This window comes from Tupaia chinensis, unplaced genomic scaffold, assembly GCF_000334495.1.
Source record: "Tupaia chinensis unplaced genomic scaffold, TupChi_1.0 Scaffold000062_1, whole genome shotgun sequence".
Taxonomy (NCBI): domain Eukaryota; kingdom Metazoa; phylum Chordata; class Mammalia; order Scandentia; family Tupaiidae; genus Tupaia; species Tupaia belangeri.
Window position 1 is genome coordinate 1 of NW_006159520.1, and position 16,375 is coordinate 16,375.

At 39.2% G+C, this 16,375-nt stretch overlaps 1 protein-coding gene and 1 long non-coding RNA gene across 2 annotated transcripts; one reads left to right on the forward strand and one right to left on the reverse strand.

Annotated features, from left to right (window-relative positions):
• Nucleotides 1-1,371: 1,371 nt before the first annotated feature.
• Nucleotides 1,372-15,450, forward strand: LOC102482723 (transmembrane and coiled-coil domain-containing protein 5B-like). The gene is given in 13 exon segments (XM_006141688.2): nt 1,372-1,478; nt 2,305-2,349; nt 3,263-3,412; nt 3,733-3,850; nt 4,162-4,186; nt 4,189-4,205; nt 5,243-5,311; nt 6,460-6,516; nt 6,971-7,030; nt 7,542-7,606; nt 12,569-12,644; nt 12,906-12,949; nt 15,122-15,450. Coding segments are annotated over 12 exon segments (915 nt in total). The 5' UTR covers nt 1,372-1,478; nt 2,305-2,314; the 3' UTR covers nt 15,321-15,450.
• LOC102482441 (uncharacterized) lies at nt 5,693-6,802 on the reverse strand. The gene is made up of 3 exons (XR_333504.1): nt 6,691-6,802; nt 6,350-6,485; nt 5,693-5,827 (listed from the first exon to the last, which is right to left on the reverse strand). It is a non-coding gene; the product is annotated as an uncharacterized LOC102482441 (long non-coding RNA).
• Nucleotides 15,451-16,375: the final 925 nt, after the last annotated feature.

Consider the following 16,375-nt stretch of genomic DNA (forward strand, 5'->3'; position numbering starts at 1 on the left):
ACACACATACACACACATACACACATATACATACAATAATTTTTTAATAAAAATAAAATGAAAAAGAAAAAAAGAGGCTTATGGAATTATGGAATGAAAACTAGACTAAAAACAGTATAAAACACAAAAGAGGGAAACAGAGGTTGGAGGGATTCATTCTGGTAGAATTGGGGTTTGGCATTTAGAAAGGGACAGAAGCAGAAGCATTCAAGCTCTGTTGAGAAGGATGGGAAGATTATGACAGATATGATGACATTGAGGAGACTTTCCTAGAGGCAGTGGTGTGTTCTCTAAGGTTTCCTCAGGGACTTGAGATTACTACAATTTATCTGGAAAAGGTTAGACTTAGATGATAAAGGAGTGAATTAAATGTAAGGGACAGGCATGAGCAGATTTGAAGTCCAAGCACACATACTTATTGATACTTCTCTACTTCTGTATCCTGCTTCATCTTAGTCATCAAAGAGGAATCCAGAAATGCTTAATAGAATGACACTGACGTAAAATTCTCTCTGCTGTTTCAATAATTTAATACCTCAAAAAGTGAAGAGAATTTTAAGGAATAGGCAGAAGAGTTGCTCTCTGGACCTAACACTCCTTTTTCCTCCTTTCTGCTCCACCATTTGCTCCTTTCATCTTTGAAACAGCAGACCCTTCATTCTCAATGACTTAGAAGTTTAGGAAAAATATAGCTTTTGTTTGTTTTATCACAAGGCACATACACCAGCCAGAGAGAGACACAGAGAAAGCATTCCCTAATCTTCTCTTGTATTTCTCCATTTTTTTAAAATTTGGAGCACACATGCATATATACTTAGCATGTTTTTCAATTGCTGGGACCAGAATTCAAACTGTGGTCAGCCATGTGGGAACCAATACGCTACAGTGCTAGCCTGAAAATAAACGGGGTTAATTTGTAGCTATAAGAATCCAACTTGGTGAGAATGAGAACTTACTTAGTTCATAGAAAGGCTTCTCTCAGGTTCTTTCTAGCTTTCTTTCTGACATTCCTACCCTGTAGCTCTTGGATGCACTGAATAGAGATGCATTGTTTGGATTTAGGAACAGCAAGTTACACACATGACACATAGAGATCATGGCAGAGAAATGAGAGTGATCATGACAACGACGAGGTCTAAAGATTTAGGAAAGGAAAATGTGTCCCGTAGAGCTGACAACTGCTTCAGAAGACATTTAAACTATACCCAGATTGCCCCATAGATCTTACTGCAATTTCACAAGAAATCTAACTGTCCTAAAGCTCTGAAATCTTTTCTCAGTCAGCCTATAGATGAAGATGTGTTGTCACCACCCCACCCATTTCTACCCACTATGACATGCTGCCCCACCCAGCCAGAAAGGACAGGTCCAACTATTTGGAGAACTCCATCAGCAAGGCAATGCCTGTTCTGAAATTTCTGATGTTCAGTTTAAAATCTCTGTTGGGAGCAGAAGAAATCCTGGTTGGGAAGACAAAGGTGAGTTCCGACGGCATCATCAGAGCCTGGGAAGCCCTTTGTGTAAAAAGAGTAGAAAGAAAAGGAAAATGCAGGGGGAAAAGAGAAAGTGGTGGGAGAAGGAATTGAGGGAATTAAAAAAAAAAGCTTCAAAGTGAAGAGAGAAGAAGGTAGAACGTGAGGGGAGAGAGGTTGGTATTCTACTTTGCTTGTGTTGGATGGTCCTAAACATTAGTTTTGGAGCAATGGTAGGAGATGCCATCTCTGAGGACTGGATGCTTATTTCTTCCTTCTAATGCACCTTATTGTTGGTGCTGCTGCTTCAGCATTAATTCAGCCTGCAGTAATTAGACCTTGTTGGAAAGTAGGATAGTAATAGACTAACAGAAATCAAGCAGCCAACTTTTTGATACCCTCTGACTCTTCTATTATTTGTTTTCTAAGTTTTCCTGAATATTTGCATTAGAAATAAACTCTCAATATATTTACCAATAGACATATATAAATTCCCTAAACACTTTACCTATGATAGAAATGCAGGCAAGGAAGGGAAAATGGTAATCAGAGTGTGAAAAAATTTGAAAACAAAAACAGTTCTGTACTCTAGTGGGATTAATTTATGAGATTTTAAATTAAAATATGATATGGTTTACTGAAATTTAATTTCTGAAAAAGATTACAATTGATTCTGGAAAACAAGCAGGTATACAAGACATGGATTTCTTCTTGGTTCTGCCTTGCCTGAACACAGTGTCTAACTGTTGCCTGCTCCTTCCTGACAAATGATAAATTATATCGGATAGTAGGGGCTTCATTTCCATAACAAACATTTGCATTAACATTTTAGGAAACCTACAATGGAGGAAGTTGAACAGAATCCATGGGATGATGTGTAAGTAGTAAGAATAACAGTTTCGTAGAGGAACTATTATGGGAAGGATCCCTAGCAAACCAGTAAGGAGACAGTCGACCTTATTGAGCAGCATGTTATCTATTCAAGCCTCAGGAGGCTTCCTACCAAAACAAACTTTAAGTTCCCTGTACTTCATCAGACTAATGGGTTTTCAGAGATAGCTAATATTTCCAACAACTTATCAGTCTTGTTTGGGGAAAAGATCCATCTTTCTTCCTGTCCCTCCTTCACCTATGTGCTTGCCTGACTGGATTAGAATATATTCATGTTTGTAACAAAAGGGTATTGAAGAATTTCTTCTGTCTTGCAGATCTTTAGATGTTTTATAGGTGTTGCTTAGATTCCACAAACTTTATTTAAAAAAAAAATTGCTGAAGGCACAGGTGCTCATTTGAGAGAGACAGAGAGCGAGAAAGTCATGGTGTGGTTTCCCTCACTCCTCCTCTATTTCTCCCTCCTTTTGATATTTTGGCCATGCCTACACACCCACACAGCATGTTTTTCAAGCTACTGGGTTCAGTATTTAAACTGCGCAGTTGGCCATGTGGGATCCAGTTGCCTTAATCACCATGCCACAGGCTAGCCCCTCTATATAAAAAATTTTAAAACAAGTAAGTTAGCATATAATTATTCATATAAAACAGCTTTTTTCTTCACAGAAGGTTTGAGTTTTACTAGGTTCTGCTTATAATATTTAGTATTACAATGTGATTCAATTCCAGGAATTTACTTAACACACTGTGGAAATGTATTTATTATGGAAATAAAGTAGGGCTGGTTAGGCATATTAACAACAGAAGATAGGAGAATGAATGAGATTTCAGGGAAAGGTTTTCTTAGGGCTCTTATGTTTTCTGCCATGAGTTTAATAATGAAGATGATTTTCCTGTAGGCACGAGATGATGGAAATACCAAAATTAAAAGTCACAAAACAGAACCTTGACTACCTGAACTCAGACCTTGAAAAAGACCTGCAGAGACTAGATGAGGCAAATCAGGTTCTTCTTAGAAAAATTCAAGAAAAAGAAGAAACGATTCAAAGGTCAGGCTTTGCAGTTGGTGAGGGAAGGGTTTCTCCTCAACTGAACATGCTCTGGGAGAGAGAGAAGGTGGGAGGAAGGTTTATTGCTTTGATAGCAAATTTTGGTGTGTCATTTAAATTCTGAAATATGAATTGTGATGCCCTGGAAAGGCTTTGTGTATGAGCTTTTGCATTCAGTTTCCACATTAGGTTGATGTTTTATTTCCACTGCTGTTGGTAGTCACTCTGGTTCCCTGAGGCTTCAGCAGTAGCTTCTGAAGCTGGGGTCCTAGCAGTCTGCTTAGAACTGATCCATATCTGGCTGACATTATATTTTTCAGTCTGGAAAAAGAGATCACCCTGTCACTAGGACGAGTCAAAGAGAGAGAGGAGTTGAACCATGTCATCTCAGAGAAGCAGGAAGCCCTACAGGATCTGGAGTTAGAGACAGCAAAGCTGGTGAGAAGGAGTCTAGGAAAGGACTAGTGGATGCACTTTGCTCATTCTCTCATACCTTTCCCAGGGGATCAGCATTTGCTCATCGCTTCTGTAGGGATCTGTAGAAATCACAGCTGTTGAAGAGCAGACTCTGGGACTGAAGTGCTCAGCATGGGATCTGAGGTCTGGCCTCAGTTCCCAATCTGCTGTGTGGGACCAGGGTGCACTTTTCCCACTTGGCACACTTATCCCAGATACTGTTCCTGTAGCATAGTGAGGGCAAGATCTGAGGGCAGAATGGGTTTGTACCCTTCACTTCCTTCTTCCCATAGGAAAAAAGCAGTAAGACCCTAAAAAAGTGGAACTTCAGAAGAAGGTAAGGGGTTGCTCTGGGGTACTGAGAGGCCCACAATCCCCAGGACATTGTCTTCACAAGAGAAAGGCTGGTAGAGTGGCCTGGCAACATCAGATATGGGCCCGGGTCCATTTGGAATGAGGAAATTCAACTGAACATAGATATGAATGGAAAGGCTGCTTCCCACACAGCAAAGTCCACCCTTGAAAAAATGGCTCAGGGCCAGCAGGTGGCATGGAGGTTAATGTGCTGGATCCCACATGGCAGACTGTGCAGTTCAGGTCCTAGACCTGGCCTGGAGATGTGTGTGTGTGTGTGTGACCCAAATCCCAAGACAGGAGGGGAAGGAATTGTGGCATGACCATCCCCTTTGGGGGTAATTTCTCACTTTCTCTCTGGCAAGCATATGTGCCCAATAACAAGAAAGAAAGAAAGAAAGAAAGAAAGAAAGAAAGAAAGAAAGAAAGAAAGAAAGAAAGAAAGAAAGGAAGGAAGGAAGGAAGAAAGAAAGAAAGAAAGAAAGAGAGAAAGAGAGAGAGAAAAGAGAAAGGCTCACTTCTTAGGAATCCCAACAGAGCTGTAGTCTTCCTGAACTCACTGGTCAAAACCTATGTTCTCCTTCCCCAATCTAGAACAGACTGACTGATGCCACCATTTATTCTCTGGGATTACACACTGTGGTAAGAGAGCTCAAGGACTGAAAAGGGAAAGATTTGCCTTCTTTTTCCAACCACTGTGCCCCATTCTCCCTTCCCCTTCTCACCATTCTCCTTTCCTCATTGTGCAGGAACTTTTAGGGGCTCTGAAAGAAAAAAAACAACCAACCAACCAAACAAACAAACAAAAACAAAACAACAACAACAAAAAAAACCTGTCCAGCTGGCATGGAGTTAACCAGCTTCAGGGGAGAAGGAGACACTGTCTATCAAGCTTCTATCAGAGACCCGAGTTAGTTCACCACCAGTTTGCATCTTGAGATTATCCCAAGTCTGCATCTATGCCAGGTTTTCATGTTTGTATGCCTTATTTAATTCATAATTTTTGGCATGATATTTCAGCTTTCAAGGAGGTTTAAGAATGCTGGCCTTGAGAAAGGAACCCTAAAGCAAATGCTGGCAGAAATGAAGGTGAGTGGGAAAGTAAACTGAGAGATTTTCTAGGAAATATTCCAATTTTAGGTTCTAGAAGAAATTACTCTTTTTTTCAGATAGAGAGATTTTTGCTATAGGACACATGTGCTCATCGGAAAGACAGAGAGAGATAGAAAATGAGAAATTATCTCCCCGAGGAGATGGCCACGACACATTCCCTTCTCCCATTCTCCTCTTGGGATCTTGGGCATGCACACACATGCGCCTGGCATGATGTTAAGCTGCCAGGTCTGGGACCCAAACATGGTAGACTATGTGGGAGACAAGCAAAGTAACCATTACTCTATCTGCTGGCCCCTGGAAGGAATTACTTTTAAGAACTCCCATAGACTATATACTAGGTATGCTCATGTGCTTATCAAAGGTGAACCAATGTCCTTTATTCCCTTCACTTAGTCCCATGTCCTGTGGGGCATTCGTAATCACCAGCAGCAGAGATGAATGTAATGCCAGCAAAGTGGAGGGAATTGCTTGAAATTCTTCATCCTCCATCTGCCAATAAAACACATGTTCTAAATGACCACCAAGACCTGCCCTCAAGAAGTTTATGATCTATATGAGGATACACAAATACAGATATTCAAATAGGAAGATATGTCAACAATATTTCTGATTTTCCAATCCATGTTTCACAGGCCAAAGAACTTTTCTTTCTTAGATTTATTTTTATTATCTTTTTCCTTTTCTAGAAAGTAAACCCATAAGAACATGATTTTTTTGTTTATGCTGTTCACTTCTGTTTCCCCAATGCTCAGAACATAGATGCCCAATAAATATCTGTCAAATGAGTGAACTGGATACCTGATTGGAGGTAAAAACCCTATAAGGAAGATCTCTGCAGATTTATGTAGTGGCTGGGCCCACCTTAGAAGAAACCCACTGTTTTTTATTTTTCTCTGAAAAAGAGAAATGAGGTTTTTCTTTTTCTATGTGATTCAGAGGCATGCCAGTGCACCCTATGAAATATGAGTGGGAGAAAAAGGGTGGTGAACTTTGGTCAATAGTAGTGCCTACCTTAGATTGGTCTTCTTTGTTCTCAATATGTGATAGACATGGATTATCATATTCTGCCTTCTACAAAATAATGCTATTAACTTTCTGCCATCACTTGCGGTCTTCCACAGGTGAGACTACAAAAGTCAACAGAGTCCTGTGCAAAGCAAGAGAAGGAATTAGTCAAGGTAGAGGTAGTGTCTCTTTCACTGAGGGTCCGTCAAGGGTGTAAATGGGAGAGAATGCCAAAAGTCTTAGAAACAGAACTGCTTGAGGGGGCAGCAAGAACATCTGGTAAATGAATTTCGGTTTCACATACACATAAAAAGAAAGCAAGCTGTTGTTGAAAGTACTGGTCTTACCCGTTCTTAAGCACTTCTCTACCTCAAATACTACACTGTCGAATCTCAAACCTAAATGCCCTGAAACATCCCCTGTTGTTTCACAGAGAGGCAAACAATTTGCTTTGTTCAAAATTAGACCCTGCACAGGAATTATGAGATCACCTCTTTGTGATGTGGTTGTTTTCCCTTCAAGTAAGGAGTTGCTAGGTAACTAGTCAGATGTCCAATGTACCAGTTAGGGTCCCAGGGAGCATTCTAACTTAACTTATGGGGTTTGTTAATTTTATTTTCTTTCTAGATAGAGAGTGACTACCAATCTGTGTATCAGCTCTGTGAGGACCAGGCTCACTACATAAAGGTACAACATCTCTTGGGGGAAAATTAGAGTAGAGGTAGAATTTCTGCAAGGTCCTAAGTTCACTGGTTTCTCATTAGGCTAGAATCTGCTACTGGGGAAAGTCCTATGTATACAACAGCAATGACAATGAAACATGTGTGTGTTAAGATTTGTCATGTGCCATGCACCTGATATATAGTATTTTTCTCAGCCAATTTGTCCCATAATTATGTGAATGATATTGTTATGATCAAGAGGACAATGAGGTTTCAAGGAATTAGGAAGCATCTTCAGGGAACACAGCTAGCAAATGTCAGAGCTGCAACTTGAATATACACACAGAGGGAGAACTCATTTTGTTCATTTTTATTCATTCTGATCATTAGCACCTCCCAATTTTTCCCTCCTTGCATGTGCACATTCATGAGTGCACCATTTGGAATATTAGGAGTCTTAACAATAATATTTTTGTTAATGATATTGTAATGAAATACAAAACTTTGTATATGACTTTTTTTTTTTTGATGAAAAGAAATACCAGGAAATTCTGAGGCAGATGGAAAAAGAAAAAGAGGTGCTGCTTCTTGAAATGGAAATGTAAGTTTGAAAAAATTACCGCTCACCAGGATGTACTGACGTGACAGTTAAGGGTAGTCTTTGAAGGGTTGAATGGTTCTAAAAACAGTGTGTTTCAGTGTGTAAATGATTTCCAAGGAGTCATCCCTGTAAACCTTTGTTCCATGTTCTAGACTCAAAAAATCATCCACATACAGGCTACAAAACTTTGTATATGACTTTTTTTTTTTTGATGAAAAGAAATACCAGGAAATTCTGAGGCAGATGGAAAAAGAAAAAGAGGTGCTGCTTCTTGAAATGGAAATGTAAGTTTGAAAAAATTACCGCTCACCAGGATGTACTGACGTGACAGTTAAGGGTAGTCTTTGAAGGGTTGAATGGTTCTAAAAACAGTGTGTTTCAGTGTGTAAATTATTTCCAAGGAGTCATCCCTGTAAACCTTTGTTCCATGTTCTAGACTCAAAAAATCATCCACATACAGGCCTTTCTCTTGCCGTCCTAGGAAATTAGTGTTTAAAAAGTCTCTTTTTAATATTCTTTTCTTATGTCCTCGGTTGAATGCCATTCCTGAAAATGGACTCGAGCTTTGTTTGGAGAGGAAGCTATGTAATAGAAAGAGGCCCAGAAATGTTCTCCATATAGTGTGCTGTCCCAGTTCCCAGGACACGGTGGACCTGCCAGTATGACTAGAGGTCTCAGTCCCTTTTACACTGACTCCATAGCCTTGTATGTCTCAGATCTCATCACACTTTCCTTTTGTTTGACAATTAAGTACTTTTTAAATTGCATTATGTAATATATAACATACATAAGAGCGTGAAACTCTTAAGTATATAGGTTGGCGTACAGAACATTTTGAGTAACCCAAGAGTTTCCTTTGTGCTTCTTCCCAGTCAGTGCTCCTCGCAAAGGTAACCACTGTTCTGATTTCAATACTTTTTTAGTGTGTTCTTAGACTCCATATACATTTAGCATGTTCTCTTTTGTGTCTGGCTTTCACTGAGATTCACCCTTGTTGCTGCATGCTGTGGTTTGTTCCTTTTGGTGGCTGTAGAGTATTCCATTGTTTGAATGTGGCACAACAATTTATTCTACTATTGATGAACATTTTGGTAATTTCCAGCTTGGAGATATTAAAATAAGAGTGCTACAGGAATTCTTGTGCATGTCTTTTGGCAGCTATTTCCACTCACTTCTTTTGGTTATATACTAAGAAGTAGACCTGCTGGGTCATAGGGAATACATATCTTTGGTTTACTGAATAAGCCAAACAATTTTCCAAAGTGGCTAACTAATATCCCCCTCCTACAAGAAATTTATAAGAGTTTTAGTTACTCTACATCCTTACTCTCACTCCGTATTTATAGTTTTTAAATATTAGCCAGTTTTATAATTGTCGGGGGCACATGTACTCACCAAAGATAGAGAGATGGACAAAGAAACTACTCTTCAATAGGATGTGATAACACTACAATCCATTCTCTTCCATTTCTCTATCCTTTTGGGAATTTGGGCACGTACATGTACCTGGCCTGATGTTTTTTTTTTTTGAGAGATTTTTCACTGTAGGGCGCGTGCGCTCGCCAGACAGACAGAGAGAGACATAGAGACAGAAAGCGAGAAATCACCCCCCGGGGGGATGGTCATGCCGCAATCCCTTCTCCTCCATTCTCCTCTCGGGATCTTGGGCACGCACGCACACGCGCCCGGCGTGAGTTTTAAGCCACCGGGTCCGGGACACGAACCGCGGTCGACTACGTGGGAGTCCAGCGACATAGCCATTACGCTAACTGCTGGTTCCCATACCTGGCCTGATTTTTAAACCCCTGGGGCTGGGATTCAAACTGAATGGTTAGTCATGTGGGATCTAGCTCACTTAACCACTAGGCCATGCATTTCATCACACGGGGCATGGGTGCATGTGTGAACAAAATCCCAAGAGGAGAATGAAGGAGAAAAAAATGTGACGTGTTATCCCTTCTGGGGGGCTGCTTTCTCACTTTCCCTCTCTCTCTGTCTCTGTCTCTCCAGCAAGCACATGTACCCTATACTAAAAAATTAATTAGTTAATTAATGTATTTAATTACTGATTACTACAAATGTTGTGTAGCTTTTAAAATGCTTGCTAGAAAATTTGTGACATGTCTTTTGCCTACATTTGTGAGATTATTTTTTTTCTTACTGATTTATAGGAGCTTCTTTTATTATATTTTAAAATAAGGCTCTTTGTGAAATATACATACTATAGTTTATTCCATGACTTTCCCTTTTTACTTTTTAATGGCATTTAAAAAGTTATTATATTTAACTTTATTTATTAATTTTAATTTGACCAGAGAGGGACAGAGTGAGAGGAAGAGAGAGAAAGCAAGCCACCAGATCCAAGACTTGAACCACGGTTAGCCATGTGAGAGTCCAGCGCCCTTAACTAGTAGGCCACCTGCCAGCCCCTTTAGTGGAATTTTTGATAAATAATATTTGTTCATTGTAAGAAAGCCTAATCCATTAAATTCATTAAATCTCTTTTGCTTAGTGTTCTTTAAGTCACAAATTACTCTATGATTTCCCTTAGAATTTTTTAAAGTTAATTTTATTAATGATAGAGATATGCATGTATCTACATGAGAGATACAGAGACAGAGAGAAAGAGATAAAGACAGTCATCCTTGTCACATTGTGATTCCCTTTCTCCAGTCCTCCACATCTTCAGGATCTTGGATGCCTGAGTGCATGTCCAGCATGCTCCAGATAAACTAGAGATTTCAATGTGTGGTTGGTCAGGTGGCTTCCAGCATTACTGCTCAGTACACTACTGCCAGTACCAAGGCTTGGCCTCTCCTAGAATTTTTTATTGTTTTGCCTTTTACACTTAGGTTTACATTCATCTGCAATTTACTTTTTTTTTTTTTCTGCAGTGTGAGATAGAGTAAGATTTGTTTTCTCCAATATGAACATACAATTTTTCTAGCACCATTTAATGAAGAGATCATGCATTTGAAGTGGTGCCTTGTTTTATAAATCAGATAACTATAAATGTATGAGTCTGTTTCTGGACACTTTATTCTGTATCATCAGTGTATTTCTATTTTTGCACTAAGACTAAACTGTCCTAATTACTGTAGTTTTATAATTAGTCTTGATATATGGTAGCTTAAGTTTTATTGCTCTTTAAGATTATCTTGGGAGGCCAGATAGTAGCTCAATGGTAAGACCTGACATTTTACAAGGCAAACTCACATAAAAGGGTTGCCAGTTTAAAGTCAAAGACTTCCCTGAATATGCTGGGTATGTGCCCATGATCCAAACTGACTGAGACTCACGGGTAGTGTCAGGACCCTGTAGGGGATGCTATATTTCTGTCTTTGTCACTCTCATTCATGGAATGAATAAATATACTTTAAAAAAGAGATTATTTTGGCTATTCTTGACCCTTTGAGTTTCAATATAAACTTTCAAATTAGATGTTCAGTTTCTCTAAAAAAAAAAAAATCTTGCTTATTTTTTATTGAAATTACATGGAATCCTAGATAAATTTAGAGGACAATATCTAAACATCAGTTTTACAAATCATGACATCTTTATGTCCTCATTTATTTAGATTTTTCTACAGTAAATTTGTAGGTTTCTGTGTAGTATTCTTGTACATCTCTCATCATATTTATTACTAAATACTTGACATTTTCATACTATTGTAAATGATATGTCTGTTTACTTAATTTTCTAATTGCTAGTATATAAAACTCCAATCTTTGCTCAACTCATTAGGTACATTTTACTTTCTAGGGTTTTGTAGAATCTTGAGTTATACATGCGTAGCTTCGAAGCCAGCTGTCACCTGGGAAAGAAAACCTGCATGGATATTCAAACTCATTTCTTTATAGTTCCCTCTTGCTTTAGAATTTTTCCAGGTCACTGTCATTTTGATAATCTTGAACTCTAACCTCTGTCCCTTCAGCAACTGATGCTGCCACTTGATGCGTGGGTTCTATTCTCCTGCACCACAAAATTGGCAAATGTTTTTGGGGATAGCCTGGATTAATAAAGAGCTCATCTCAGTGTGTCTTAACTTCATTCAGAGTGTGTATCCTTTCAACTTGTGACTGTATTCTTCAATGCCTTCAATAGTTGTTACGTATTTTGTCCAGTTTTTATAGTTGTTCTTGGAGGTGGGAGAGTCTGATATAAGCTACTCCATCATAGCAAGAACCAGGAGTAGGTACAACTTCTTTTTTTTTTTTCCTGTAAAGAATATTAGATTATTAAAAGAAATAGCCATGAAAATTCTGAGTAAGCTTTTATTAGACCTGATCCTCTTGCAGAAAATAACTCTAAACTCCAGAAACAAAACAAAAATAAATGAACAAACAATAATCAGAAGGCATTTCAGAACAAATCAAAGCAGGAAATTTCTTGAAGGAGTTGATACTTGTAAGAATAGAATGGCAGGAGGTTATTTTCCTATTTGAACAGCTTTAAGTCTAAGAACAGGCCAAAATCAGTATAAGAAACTTGACATCTCTTTGAGCTAAAGAAAAACAGGGGACAAAGTTTCGAGCAGCCAAAGAAGCTGGTAAGAAAGAAAAGAGAAACACATGGGGAAACTCAAATTCCATGTTTAAACTGCCCAAATCTGTACCTGTTCTCCAAACCATACCTTCTCAGGGAAGTCTGTGAATGACCCAGCTAAGGATATAAGTCTTCAACTGACATTTAGTTGCCACCAAAAGACAGACTTTGCAATTTGAATCAAACATCAGTGTTATATCAGGCTTAGTCTTCATAGATTATTTTTCTCTTGGGAATGGATCTCATCTTCCTGGTTCTTTGTAGGCTGAACAATCATGAGTTTTGAATGTTGAGCATTATGAATGTTATCAAAAATCTAGGAATAAATCATAGATGTTGCATGACTTAGAAAGGTACATTTCATTAGTCCTTCAGATAATGTTACATAATTGTTGGCTCTGATCTTTTTTTATCCAGATCCAAAGCCCAGAAAAACTCCTCCCAAACAGTGAAACCTGGGTCAATTCTGGTAGAGACCATCCAAAGCAACATGGTAAGCCTTCCCTGTCCCAAACTAGTATTTTCTTTCTCTATCCTTTTCTTCCCCCTGGGTTCTCTCTCCCTCTCCTTTTAATAACCCCAGAGTTAAGAAATAGTAAGATTCAGTGCCTTGCTCCATTCCATGGCAGCTAAGACGTGGCAGGATTCAAACCCAGGTAGCCTGGGTTTAGAGTCTCTGTGCTTAGCCATCCTGCTATCTTGCCTTCCCATGAGCATATGGACAGAAATAACTGAGTTTTATAACTTCTCATAGGAGAAGACCATCATTAAGAAACAGAAGAGAATCTTTTGGTACAGGTAAGTGGCAGAATCTTGTGTTTGACCTAGTCCAGGTCACATTCACTCTGCAGGTGCCATGGTAAAGATAAACATGAACACATCCACAGAGCAGAAAACATCAGCTAGCTCCAGATTTCTCCCAATCCTTTCTTCTTTTTTCAACAGATTTATAGCACAGAGTTAAATGGTTATACATAGCTGGAGGAATTAGTGGGTATTTCTGAGTTCAGGATGAAGGCTGTTAATTTCACTTCTATTTTCCATGATTTTTTAAAGAATTATTTTATTTAACTTTATTTATGTATTTATTTTAATTTGACCAGAGAGGGGCAGAGAGAGAGAGAGAGAGAGAGAGAGCAAGCCACCAGGTCTGGGACTCGAAACACAGTGATCAAAGTGAGAGTCCAGCATCCTTAATCACCACGCCATCTGCCAGCCCCTTAATTTCTATTCTTATGATGCTTGATATGGCCCCTTCCTAGTTTTCAGATCCTGAAACTAGCAAGCTCTGTTAGACTTTTTGTTGAGAAGAAAATTCACAGTGTACTCATTTTCTTAGTTCTTTCAATGCAGGCTTAGAAATTTTAGGAAAAAAAAATCACTTGAACTCAATACCTTTCCTTTTACAATTTTTTTAAAGACATAGGACCAGCAGTTGGCATAATGGCTCTGTTGCTGGACTCCCATGTAGTCGATTGTGGTTTGAGTCCTGGACCTGGTGGCTTAAAATCACGTCTGATGTGTGAGAGTGAGCACCCAAGGTCCCGATAGGACAATGAAGGAGAAGGGATTGTGGTGTGGCCATCCCCCTAGGGGGCGATTTCTCGCTTTCTGTCTCTCTGTTTCTGTCTGTCTTTCTGGTGAGTGTATGCATCCTATAGCAAAAATGTCTTTAAAAAAAAAAGACTTATTTTATTTAACTTTATTTATTTAATTTTTTCCAGAGAGGGACAGAGTGAGAGAGAGAAGAAAAGTGAGAAAGCAAGCCGCCAGGCCCAAGACTTGAACTGCAGTCAGCCATGTGGGAGTCCTCTCTTTTTAAATTTTTGAAACAAAGAGACTGACCATGAATGCTTCATAAAAAGCCTCAAATTTTGACATTTCAACATACAGTTCAGTAGAAGATTGACAGTCTCAGACCAGTTACTAGTATAAAATTCTCTTGGGTGCATACAACACACACACACACACACACACACACACACACACACACAACCTTTTATAGCCTCAGTTGGTCTCTCTTGGCATTTACTGTTAGAAAAAGCCAGTCCTCTGGAACTAGCAGGTGGCATTGTGGTTAAGGATTCTGGACTTGCACAGAGCTGCATACCGTGTAGGTCCCAGACCTGGTCTTGCTTTCCTCCTTTCGCTCTCTCTCTGTCTCATTCTGTCCTTCTCTGGTCAAGTTAAAAAAAAAAAAAAGTAAATACATAAAGTTAAATAAAATAATTCTAAAAAAAGAAAATACTAATTCTCATTTTACTTGGACACTATGTTAGAGATGACTAAATATTATGTCAAATTCTAGAACTGTGTGCTATAGGAGACCTGAAGAAGGTCACTGGTCACAAGGCTCACATGCATGACTGTCCTGAACATTTCCTGACAATCTCTGAAAGGCCTGTCCCTATATTATCCAGAAACTCTTCTTTCATATCTCCAACTTAATTTTTTTTTTTTTTTTGCTATAGTGTATGTGTATTCACTGAAGGGAAACTCAGAGACAGAGAGAAAGTGAGAAAGCACCTCCATGGGGCATGGTCATGCTACAATCCCTTCTCCTTCATCTCTCCCTTCTTTCAGGATTTTGAACACACTCATATGCCTGGCGTGTTTCTCAAGCTGACTGGTACAGAGCTCAAACCACACAGTTGGCCATATAGGATCCAGTCACTTTAACTACTACACCAAGAGCTGGCCTACCTCTGACTTTTCTATGTGAGCATCTATTCTGCTGGAGAACTTAAATGTCAGGAGGGCTGTATTCAATTCCCAACCACTATCTCACTGTTTCTATTTTTGCCTGTCCTCTACCCTCACCCTCTTGTAGACCATTCCCCACTTCCCCCCATCAGTTTTGCCTGATGAAAGTAGTTCGCAAGTCGTTTGTGATGTGTGGTTTGCCTCTCACTGCTTGGCCTTGGGATGGCTCTTTTCCCATACATACTAATGATGAATGTCTCTTTGCAGGCATTTCCGGTGTCTTGTCTTCATGGTCATGATCTTCATTAGGCTGCTGGGTTACATGCTTTTCTACCTGCAGTACATAAACCCAGACCTTCTCACAGATGCCTTGGACATGGTCATGAGCAGGGGCTCCTTGAAGAGGCTGAGAGATGTCTTATTTCCCTTCCTTACTCTAGAGGTGGAAGAACTTCTACCGCATTAGTCTTTGGTAACTTGGGGGGCTTCACATCACACCTGAAGGAGGAGGGCATGGCTGTGGCCCCATGCCTGGGGTGGACCAAGAAGGAAGTAGAAGCTTTGACACAGAGCTGCTACTTGACATCTCATTCATTTCATTCCTTTCTTGCTTTCCATCTGAAGTGTTTCTCTTTCTAATAAAGAATATGTTTAATCAGAGGCTATTGTGTTGGTCTGCAAATTTGACCTGTGAGTCCTGGGGCCTCACTAGGCACTCATGATCTACTCTATGCTGTTGAGGAAAGCTGCCCTTAACGTGGGATAATAATACTCCTCCCCAAAACTTCCAATCTATACTCCATATTTTAAAAATATCAAAAATCAAGGAAAAAAATGTGTCCATTTGTTAGATTCTCCAGTCTCTCTGGGGTGCACATAAAGGCACTCAATTGAAAGACCACTAGGGTGGAATAAAAGGCTTGTTCCCTTTTTCTCTAATAACATACTATCTCATCTATAACACTTTTTATTTTATAATGTGCTATGTCTACTATGGAGTGAAATGTCCTGAAAAGTTTAACGTTTTTTGTATATACAGGTGGTTACTCATACATTTAAATGTGAAGAAATTTACCCTGAAATTTGAATGTGAATAAAGGTAGTATGTAAAATAAAATGCTTTAGATTTATGCAAACACAAATTTTTTTAAAGAATTATTTTATTTAACTTATTTAAATTTGACTAGAGAGGGAGAATTAGAAAGAGAGAGAGAAGGAAAGTGAGAAATCAAGTCTCCAGGTCCAGGACACAAACCACGGTTGGCCATGTGAGAGTCCAGCATGCTTAACCAGCATGCCACCTGCCGGCCCTGCCAAAAGCAAATTTTCACTTACCTATCATTAAAATTCTACTTGAACATCATTTCCATTAAGCTCCACTAAGTCCTCCTGACTGAAGACCACCTCACTTGCCTTTTTTCCAGTAGTTCCTGTCACCTTCTCTGGGTTTCATAGCTCTGGCAAATTCTGCCCTATAATGTCATTACTGTGTGCAGTGATCTTGGGGCTTATAATTCCATT